Here is a 10,567-nt window from a genome sequence, read left to right as displayed (position 1 = left end):
GCCATTCCCCTCCCCCACTTTGGCGGGTAAGGGGACAGAACTGTTTGGAGGAAGACGCATGCGCATGAAACTAAATCATAAACGGCAGAGGCTCGAAGTTCAAGAATCGCGGAATGGCGCAGGCGCAAGAAAGCCCGGCGGGTTTATGGAGGTGGGAGGGGGAATGAGCCCAAAACGCGTGCGCACAATCATATGCTGCCTAGAGGGAGGCCCGTTCATGAAATTACGCATGCGTCTGAGCTCTGTGTGACGCAAGGGGGCGGTGCGGGCACCTAGCTGCGCGTGCGTAGAGCTTGTTCAAAGGGCCTTATTTAGGTTGCGCAGGCGCCCGTTGGCCATTTCTTCTCAGCCACGCCGAAGTCGTGTGTTCAGCTAGGTGAGTGTCGCTCTGTGTTTGCTACCCAGCGGCCCCCGAGGATGTCATTTTTTCGAGGACTGCTTATCCCTAGCCCTCGGTAGTGCCTGTGGGGCCCTGGCAAGGTGCGGGCTGCAACTAGAAGCCAGAAGTAATTCGCCGAGTAGCGGCGGGGCCGCCGAGGCCTGCAGGCCGCGTCGACTCTATTGTGTGAGATGTCGGAGGAGGCGGAGCGGAAGCGGCCGCCGCCATTTCCTTGCCTCCACGCTGGCGCTAGGCCAGGGCCCCCTCGGCTTGGGGCACCGGTACTTGGTGCCCACAGCGGCTTCGGGCTCCCGGCCGTTGGCCAAAGAGGTGTTGGTGTTGGAATTGCTGGGTTTCGGGCGTCTGCACGGGCTCGCCTCATACTCGGGCGCCGCGGACCGTCGGGCGCCTCGAGGGCGGAGGGCTGTTGAATTTTAACATTTCCCTGTTCTGACGTTCATCCCTCGCCTTGCAGTCTGTTTGGACGCCAGGACCCACTAAGAGACAATGATGTTGGGCACCGAAGGCGGAGAGGGATTCGTGGTGAAGGTCCGGGGCTTGCCTTGGTCTTGCTCAGCAGACGAAGTGCAGCGTTTTTTTTCTGGTGAGTTTGAAGCGGAGGCGGGAGTTCGGGGCCGGAGCCGGCGGACGGGCAGGCGGGCCGTGAGGCGGTCGGGCCAGGGCGGGGCGGGCCGGGCCTGGGGCGCCCCCTAGCGGGGCGCGGGAGGCAGCCGTTCCCTCTGGGCTGCTCGCGCCCCGCCGGCCGCTGTTACGCAATGGAAATTGCGAAAGCCCCGCCCGCCCTCCGAGTCCTCTTGGGGGGAGTGCGGCCTCTCTGGCTGATTTTTTTTTTTTTGTTTGTTTGCTTTACCTACGTTTAAGCACTAGTCTTCTACGGCTATCTTTTCGAAAGGATAAATGGGATTTCTCTCTTCATCTTGAGAAAATTGCCCAGTTGCTGGGCAAACAATACTAACATTTTGCAAAACCTTGAAGTGTAACAACTTACTCCCAATTTTGGTATGTTCTTGAAGCAGGGTATTTGACTTCAGAAAGTTAAAATGTCACTTGTTAATTTCAGACAATTTTCCAAATCAAGATTTGGTAATTGTGACGAATTCTTGCTCATTCTAGTTCTTGATCTGGCTCACTTTACAGTTGAGGACACTAAAGCCCAGGGAAATTTACTTGTCTGTGTAGCTCTTTTCCAGTATGTAGGTTTTCTGAATAATTTCTACTAGAATGTCCTTGTTCTCATTGCTAGTGTGAGTTTAGGCTGATAAAGATATATTTGGAAGAAATTTACAGGTTTTGGAAGGACACTTGTAGTATTGACTTACTGTCTGAATTTAGCCTGGGTAACGGAAAACGACCTGTAAAACGAGAACCAAGTACACTGGAAGCCACCTTGCGGTGAGCAAGACTGAGTTTGGCTTCAGCTGTGCAACTTGGAGCATTTTAGCTTGCTAACATTGATCCCCACTTAGGTGAGTATTGGCCCTGCAAATTTGGATTCACAGGAGAAATTGTAATGTTGCTGCTAGTAAGGTAAAACCACGTGCCCTGGACCAAAACTTGAAACAGTACCCAGAAAATGCCATAAAATCAAAGTCCAGACTTATGAGGGGTTTCAAAGGATGTTCAATGGAGAAGACTTGGAAATCAATTTTGTTAAACTGTTTTGGATTTTGGGTTTTCTTGAGGTAATGGAATGTATCATCTAGGGAGTAAGGAAGTTTGGGAGAAGTTAACGGCTTAAGTTCTAGAAAGCGGCTCTGGGATTTGGTAACATTGCTCATTCTAGGCTTTGCAAAAGCTCTGTTTGTAGTGGAGCATGAATAGGCGTTTCATCTATATCACCCAGAGGTGGTTTTTTTTTTTTTGTTTGTTTGTTTGTTTTTAGTTTTAAATTCTGTATTAACGGTTGTTTTCTTTCCAGACTGCAAAATTCAAAATGGGGCTCAAGGTATTCGTTTCATCTACACCAGAGAAGGCAGACCGAGTGGCGAGGCTTTTGTTGAACTTGAATCAGAAGATGAAGTCAAATTGGCCCTGAAAAAAGACAGAGAAACTATGGGACACAGATATGTTGAAGGTTTGATTTATGTTGCCCTAGTAACAGTAAATAAAAACATTAAACACATAGAGCTCTATCTTACCCCTTCTGAATTTTAGGTATTTGACCGCATGGAAATGGTCATCTAAGGGAGTTTATGGCAGCTCTTCCTAGATTATCTAAAGACCCAGGAAGTCTGAACTTCATTCTCTGACTTTCCAAAATTGACTAATTCTAAGCACCTCTTTCAGTATTCAAGTCAAACAACGTTGAAATGGATTGGGTGTTGAAGCATACTGGTCCAAATAGTCCTGACACGGCCAATGATGGCTTTGTACGGCTTAGAGGACTCCCCTTTGGATGTAGCAAGGAAGAAATTGTTCAGTTCTTCTCAGGTATGTAGTTGTGTTTGTTGCTGAGCAGTGAGTTCTGGCTAGCTTCTGGCAACATGTGATTTAATAGACCTTAAAGTTGAGTAGCTTAGATATTTAAACAGGTGTGAGTATATACAGGTGAATTAAATGTTTTCTTCTTCCTGGAGACCTTCAAATAATTTAAGCCCATCTTAAAGGTGGAAATTAAGTACTTTGAAAATGCTAACTTTGCCTATATTTAGTATTGTAGTTCAGAGTAGATCTTTGAGGATTGTCCTCAACAGCTTAACTACTTCCTCACAATGCTGTTCAGCAAAGTACTTCAAGTTAAAGGTAAGATCCCTTAACATTAGATTAGTTTGAGTTAGGTTGTTGTGATTTATGGCAAGTGCCTATGTTTTAAGACAAATTGGGTCATGGGCCCAGAAACATCTCTAATGGCCTAACTCTTAGTGGGGAAAAAAAATACGGAAGCAACTGGTTTTTGTAGCCAGGGAATTATGAACTTAATTAAAATCTAATGTAAGAGTAGTTTGAATGTAGTCTCATTGTCTGAAATAAAGAAAGTATTTTGAAACTGTTCTGGGCCTAAAGTATTTGAATGTTTTTATGCTGAAGAGCTGGTAAAATTGCATGTGTAGAAGAATGTTAGATCATATATTTTAAGTACTATTTTAATACTCATGTGATAAGTGGAATTAAGAAATCCTTTCATGGTTCAGTATAGTATGTATGAAAATCTTGACTTAGATATGTATCAAGTCCTAATATTTTGCCAGAATTCTTGAAATCAAGTCTGCTTTGATTGTTTTTGTCTAAATTGGTGAGAATTGAATGCTATCTGTCAACGTTAAATATGAACATAATTTCATATCTTCTAGGAAAGTGCTTTAAGCCCTTTTTGTAAGCTTGGGAATGTATCCACGGAAAGGATTTTTCATAGACGGAATTTCCAGAAGTGAATCATACTACTATTAGAGCATAAGAGTGCATGATTGTGCTGTGTAGATCAGTTGTTTGTTGAAAAGTTTAGATTGTATGTTTGTCAATTATATGACTTAAGCAATGTTTCAATTTGTATATGAAATGTTTAAATGTGTAATTTTTTTTAAAAGTTGAAGTTCCACTTAGAACATTGAAATATAAATTGAGGTAAAAGGTGTTTTAAGTATAGTAACTGTTGTATTTAATGCTTGAAACTTTATTAAATTCTTGTGTAATTCTCAACATTAATTTGCATAGATTAGAGTGTTAATTGTTGAATTCTTAATGCATCCTGTGTTCAAGTTTTTTCTTACATACTGTGCCATGGGGTGTGTTAAGAATTGAGTTATACTTTGTAATAATGGAACTTCATATTACAATGCATATGTAAAAAAGTACTTGTTGAAAGCATACCGTTCACCTAAAGTTAAAATTCTGGTTTATTTAAAGCTATAAGAAGAATCATTTCTGGGCTTGTGATGTTAATATTGCCCCCCTACTGGGGTTATTTGTCCTTGGGTTGAAGGGTTGGAAATCGTGCCAAATGGGATAACATTGCCGGTGGACTTCCAGGGGAGGAGTACGGGGGAGGCCTTCGTGCAGTTTGCTTCACAGGAAATAGCTGAAAAGGCTCTAAAGAAACACAAGGAAAGAATAGGGCACAGGTGGGGATGGATGGTTGGTTGGATTTGTCACTTTTCTTATGGTAAACAATTAAATCCATATTCTCTCTGCTTAGAAGAAAAACCTATTTTCTAGTCCCAATTGATGTTTTGCCACAATTTTCAAATTCCCTATATTAAAGTCCCATAAAGCATTCAGATTAAAGTTTAGGTTTTAAAATTGTCCCCAGTTAATTTGGTCTCCCTTACGATACTATAAGATTCCAAGATTCCTAATTCTAATCAATAGAGTTGAGAGACTATGGCTTTAAAAAATGTTAATGCAAACCTGGCTTTAGCTGTAATAACACCCACCTAGTAAATTAATATTACCATAAGAAAATGTGATACTTTCTGATCTTGTTTTTAAAGTTGAAATGCAACAAACTTTCTTGCTGTATAAATATTCTGCATATGTATTAATAAGCATAGCTTTCAAGAAATTGTCACAAAAGGTTTTATTCTCTTTGCTTGTGACTATTTTTCATTGAAGCATGCGCTTACCTATGCTGATTTCTACTAAAAGCATAGGCCTGGGGTATTATTGGCGAAAGAAAATGTGTAGTGTGGGCTAGACTGTTGGTGGAGGCTGGCTTTTTAGCCCACTTGCTATACATGATGCCAATGGATTTAAGACATGAAATGTTGAAAGTTGAGTGGAATTCTTTCCCTCCTAAAACATTTATTTGTACTCCTCTCTACCCCTAAGGTTGGGCTCTCTGCCTCAGAGGAGTGAGTTATACTATATAAATACAATTTACATTAAATCTTATAATTGAGTGAATTTCTGGTCATTGCCTATGCAAATATAAGAAATCTGGCTTTAAATATTAGTCAGTTTCATGGCTATGACTACATTGTTTTCTTGTGTAACTAAATACCTGTATGAAATGAACTAATGTTTTTTCTCCCTTCCCCATCCCTTTCCTTCGTGAACAATGCTTTAGGTATATCGAAATCTTTAAGAGCAGTCGAGCTGAAGTTAGAACTCACTATGATCCACCACGAAAGCTTATGGCCATGCAGCGGCCAGGTCCCTATGACAGACCTGGAGCTGGCAGAGGGTATAACAGCATTGGCAGGGGAGCTGGCTTTGAACGGATGAGACGTGGTGCTTATGGAGGAGGTACGTCAATATGCAGATACCACAAGGTCTGTTGTTTGTGTAACTGTTTTCATTTGATTGATTGTACTTCTTGTCTTCCAGGTTACGGAGGCTATGATGATTATAATGGATATAATGATGGCTATGGATTTGGGTCAGATAGATTTGGAAGAGGTAAGGTAAGAATTGAATTTCTCAACTAAAGGATACTTACACTCTTGTCCATCTAGACCTCAATTATTGTTTTTCAGGAATGTCTGATCACAGATATGGGGATGGTGGCTCTACTTTCCAGAGCACAACAGGACATTGTGTACACATGCGGGGATTACCTTACAGAGCTACTGAGAATGACATTTATAATGTAAGTGTAAGATAAATTTACAGGTTGTCTATTTCAGGAGAGCATTAAAAACTTGGTTCTTAGTCTAAGTGAAACAGTACGCTATAAATTTGTGTTTTCTAACAATAGAGATTTGACTTTATTCTCTGAAATACTTATATTTAGTTCTTTTCACCGCTGAACCCTGTGAGAGTACACATTGAAATTGGTCCTGATGGCAGAGTAACCGGTGAAGCAGACGTCGAGTTTGCAACTCACGAAGATGCTGTGGCAGCTATGTCAAAAGACAAAGCAAATATGCGTAAGTGAGATTTAAGTGTCTTGGCCGGGGGTCTCTACAGATGGTTGAGTGACCAGTGTTTGTGATAGAGAAATAGTAGGGATGTATGAGAAATTCGGTCTGATAATGAGTTAGTTCTTTGGTTTGTGTTTAAAAAATGTGGGTTTAGTGGGATTGGAAGGGGTTTGTGATGAGAACATGGACTTGAATTATAGCCTTAATTGACAGACTTAATTTAGATGAATGTTTAAATCAGAAGGCTGGTTTTTGAAATGTGCATAGTCCAATTGCCTGAGAAGCAGCTAGACTTTTTTTTTTTTTTTTTACCAAAAGTATTTGAAGTTCACAGATCTACTTGTTTAAGAACTTAAAAGTGCTTCTCTCTCTTTCTTTCACCAACAAAGACTTTCAAACTTTTTTTTTTCTCATTTCAGAACACAGATATGTAGAACTCTTCTTGAATTCTACAGCAGGAGCAAGCGGTGGTGCTTACGGTAGCCAAATGCTAGGAGGCATGGGTTTGTGTAAATATCACTTTAGTGTCTTTTTTTTAAGCTAACCTTGTATGCCTTTTCTCTCATTTCAGAACACAGATATGTAGAACTCTTCTTGAATTCTACAGCAGGAGCAAGCGGTGGTGCTTATGGTAGCCAAATGATGGGAGGCATGGGCTTGTGTAAATATCGTTAGTTTTTTTAAAAACCAAAACATATCTATATAAGTCGATTATATAAGTTAAGTTAATTTATATTTTAATGAGTTTAGCATAATTAAGTTAGGCAAAGAGTTTTCAATTTGAATTTTGTCTGGCTTATTTAAATCCTTGTGAGTTAATGTAAAAACTGTTTAGATGACTAGTTTTAAGTACTTTTGGGGGAGGGGATGGCAGAAACTAGTTCAGTTGTCTTTATGAAGTATAAGTCTAAAATTACTAAAAAGCACAGGATCAATAAATTCTTGGGCATAGTTGGGCATAATTAGGTGTTCAGTTATACCTGTGTATTGACATAACCTTACTGTATAAATTATGGGGTAAAACCCCACTAAATCCAGTTAAGCAGTATCCTAAGGTCTTCTCAAAATGCCTCTACTTTATGGAATCATGTGCATTTAGTCCTGCTGATGTGCATACTGTTGGCCTTTTGGTTTATAAATGTTTGACTAGTTCATACGATGGATAGAAAGGTAGTTTTGGTCATAGGCAATAGGCAGAAGGAGACAGAGGATTATAGTAATATAAAATCAAAAGACTGGAAAATCATAGATTTAGAATTACAAGCCCGGTACCACCAGGTACCACATTACATATGGCACAGGGTTCTAATGTTCTCTTAACTTAACAGCAAACCAGTCCAGTTATGGTGGCCCAGCCAGTCAGCAGCTGAGTGGTGGTTATGGAGGCGGCTATGGCGGCCAGAGCAGCATGAGTGGATATGGTAAGTGTGTTTTTCTGTATACTTGAGATAAGTTTTAGGCAGGTTTCTTTAGTTGGGGGAATATGCAGGCTTCTTTTTGGTGAAATTGGGGTTAATAAATAATATGCTTTTGATCCAAATGTAACTTGTTCTTTTAATAGCTTAATTTTCAGAACCAGTCTTTGGGAGGGGGAGTGTTGTATAAATTATTAGTCATTGCAACTTGGAATAATGTCAAGCCAGAAAACATCTGCCTCCATTTATTAAAAAAAATTGTTCATTTTTTTTTTTTTCTTTTTTTTTTTTTCCTGTCTTTTCGTTAGCATTAAATCCATTTTAGATGGAGGGAGAATTTTATAAAGTAGAATGGTGGTTGGGTTCAGGACCGTATTTACTAGTCAGTTTTATCCTAGGATTGCTTTTATTTGATTTTTTTTTTTCAATTGGTCTAAAGAATGGTGATTTTGGTATTATAGTCTTACCCTACAAAATCCTTTTGCAGACCAAGTTTTACAGGAAAACTCCAGTGATTTTCAATCAAACATTGCATAGGTAAATATTTTCTCAAAAAATATAATTTAAATTCCCAATAGCAAATACTGATATGTTGTAATAACACTATTTCTATAGCAGTCAATGGCTCTGACTTAACTCCATGGAGGCTGCCATTTTGGGCACAGTGAGTTGCCTTTAGTCCAACTTTTGTCATCTCACTTCCTGCCCACCATGAATAGGAAAAGCAAGAGACTGCCCCTGTCCTCCCTATTCATATATGCCATTCGATGGACACATTGTGAATGTTTATGGTAAAATTTTTTTTTTAAAATGCCTTGTTTAGCTTTAAAAACAACATGAAGTAATTTTGCAATTTTTGAAAAACACTAGTTTTCCTTTAAACTTAATTTTCTATGTTGATCCTGAAGCATCCAATTAAATGGTAGCACGAGAGTCTGGCAAGTTGGTACTGCAGAGAAAAGGGGTTAATTGAGACTTGTTTGGAGTCGGGAGTCCCCTTTCCCAAACATGCTTCTCGCCACTTGGACAGCAGCCATTTGTACTCGTATACTTTTTAAACTTTTTCTTGGAATGCTATATTTTATTTGACTGATAATCTGGTAATTCTCCTGACTTGTCATATTGATCTCTTTGCAGGCAGCCAAGGAGCAGTGAACAGCAGCTACTACAGTAGTGGAAGCCGTGCATCTATGGGAGTGAACGGAATGGGAGGGATGTCTAGCATGTCCAGTATGAGTGGTGGATGGGGAATGTAATTGATCCTGATCACTGACTCTTGGTCAACATTTTTTAAAGAAAAAAGTTTAACAGTTTTGCAATACAAGCTTGTGATTTATGCTTACTCTAAGTGGAAATCAAGGATTGTTTTAAAGACTTAAGGTTCAGTATTTTTGAACACAAACTTTCATCTAGGATGTAACAACCAAGTAAACTATAACTGTTAAACAATTTTCAGCTTTTCTCTAGTTATATAGTAGGATGTACTTAAGCAGTAAGTGTATTTAGGTTAAAGCAGTTGAATTATGTTAAATGTTGCTCTTATACCACATTACATTGAACACTGTTTGGATGCATGTTGAAAGACATGCTTTTTTTTTTTGTAAAACTCAATATAGGAGCTGTGTCTACAATTAAAAGTGAAAACATTTGGCATGTTTGTTAATTCTAGTTTCATTTAATAACCTAAGGCACGTAAGTTTAAGCTTTTTTTTTTTTTTTTTTTTTTTTTTAAGTTAATGGGGGAAATTTGAGACGCAATACCAATACTTTAGGATTTTGGTCTTGGTGTTTGTATGAAATTCTGAGGCCTTGATTTAAATCTTTCATTGTATTGTGATTTCCTTTTAGGTGTATTGCGCTAAGTGAAACTTGTCAAATAAATCTTCCTTTTAAAAACTGCACTTTGTCTTGTCTATGCTTCAGTGTCATGTGGACTGTTTCTTGGTGCTCTATTCCTGCCCGGGGCGTAGGTGACAGTGGCTCACGTCTTTGGCTGTGGCAGAGAGGCTCGGCAGTTGAGGCTGTTGTGTAGATGTCGTCAGACTTCTTCCCTCCAGTGCAACTGAAGGTAAATCTAGCTTGTGGGGCCCTTGTGGAAGGGCTGTGTGTTTGGCCTGGCTGCGTAGGACCTAACCTGAGCTGCCTCTGACTTGCTAAGCGCTTGCGTAAAACATGGAGAGGCCGAAGTGCTCACTGCATGTTCTGCATGTTTGCGGAGGCCTGCAGCAGGCATGGCTAAGAAGGAAGTGCCAGGGGTGGTGGGTGGCTGACCAGGAGCCACCCTTCCTGAGTTTTTGCTTACATGGGGTACGGGAGGTCTTCTAGAAGGAGCTAGCCCTCTTAAAGGTGTGATTGTCTCAAAATTCCTTTAGTACATGCTTAACACTGCAGACTCCGCTTAAGCCAAATTGAGGATTTGAAGCCACTTGTGTCAGTGCTGAAAATCTCTTTTCATCTTTGGTGAGGTTTGGTTACAATCTTAGGTGTTTCTAAGCATCTGTAGATGGCAGCATTGCACAAATGTGTGCAAAAGGCCCTGCAGATGTATTGTGCTGCATCCCCTCTGTCGAGGATGGTGCTATCCCACATGGTGGAGGGGAACAACTTGCCATCAGCCTGGGGCACACAAGTGTTGTTGGAATCCTTAGCCTGTCTTCAGGTTTAGAGAAATAATTTGCAGGGGAGGCAGCCTTGAGCTTCTGTGTTCTGGACTTCACACTGCCCCTAGCATCTTGGCTGAGTTATTCAGTGTCTGTGGAACTGACCCCTGTTAATGAGAAGGCTCAAGGAAGATTGCTTGTCTGGCTCTTTAAGTTGTTTTACGTAAGGAATGTCTTTGTTGAGTAAAGGCTCTTTGGAGGTAAAAGGGACGGCGGGAGTAAGGCTAAGCTAATCCAGAACCATTTGGCTTTTGAAAAGGGAGTATTTAACCCACCATCCTGGTTCTTTGGAAC

General features: G+C 40.4%; 1 protein-coding gene across 5 annotated transcripts; it reads left to right on the top strand.

Moving 5' to 3' along the window:
* The first annotated feature begins 262 nt into the window (after positions 1 to 262).
* On the top strand, positions 263 to 9,514 carry HNRNPH1 (heterogeneous nuclear ribonucleoprotein H1). Of its 5 annotated transcripts, XM_081796338.1 has the most exons (14): positions 264 to 376; positions 855 to 983; positions 2,319 to 2,474; positions 2,687 to 2,830; positions 4,320 to 4,458; positions 5,403 to 5,581; positions 5,663 to 5,734; positions 5,791 to 5,924; positions 6,069 to 6,204; positions 6,618 to 6,677; positions 6,770 to 6,859; positions 7,527 to 7,619; positions 8,101 to 8,150; positions 8,751 to 8,901. In XM_081796338.1, exons 2-13 carry the CDS (start codon positions 887 to 889, stop codon positions 8,148 to 8,150), a joined length of 1,350 nt encoding a protein of 449 aa, XP_081652464.1. In that variant the 5' UTR covers positions 264 to 376; positions 855 to 886; the 3' UTR covers positions 8,751 to 8,901. The 5 variants fall into 5 exon arrangements, with proteins under 5 accessions (XP_081652466.1, XP_081652457.1, XP_081652464.1 ...); XM_081796340.1 differs by lacking the exon at positions 6,770 to 6,859 and having other exon boundaries at positions 263 to 376; positions 6,618 to 6,707; XM_060636400.3 differs by lacking the exon at positions 8,101 to 8,150 and having other exon boundaries at positions 8,751 to 9,514.
* The last annotated feature ends 1,053 nt before the right edge of the window (positions 9,515 to 10,567 follow it).

Source organism: Panthera onca, chromosome A1 (assembly GCF_046562875.1).
Source record: "Panthera onca isolate mPanOnc1 chromosome A1, mPanOnc1 haplotype 2, whole genome shotgun sequence".
Taxonomy (NCBI): Eukaryota; Metazoa; Chordata; class Mammalia; order Carnivora; family Felidae; genus Panthera; species Panthera onca.
This window is presented reverse-complemented; position numbering and strand designations above follow the sequence as displayed.

What these genes read in the sequence shown, in the direction of transcription:
- HNRNPH1 (XM_060636400.3), top strand. Translation starts at nt 887, where the DNA reads ATGATGTTGGGCACCGAAGGCGGAGAGGGATTCGTGGTGAAGGTCCGG. An exon ending in AATTGTTCAGTTCTTCTCAG is followed by an intron (nt 2,831 to 4,319) that starts GTATGTAGTTGT and finishes CTTGGGTTGAAG; the next exon opens with GGTTGGAAATCGTGCCAAAT. An exon ending in ACGTGGTGCTTATGGAGGAG is followed by an intron (nt 5,582 to 5,662) that starts GTACGTCAATAT and finishes CTTGTCTTCCAG; the next exon opens with GTTACGGAGGCTATGATGAT.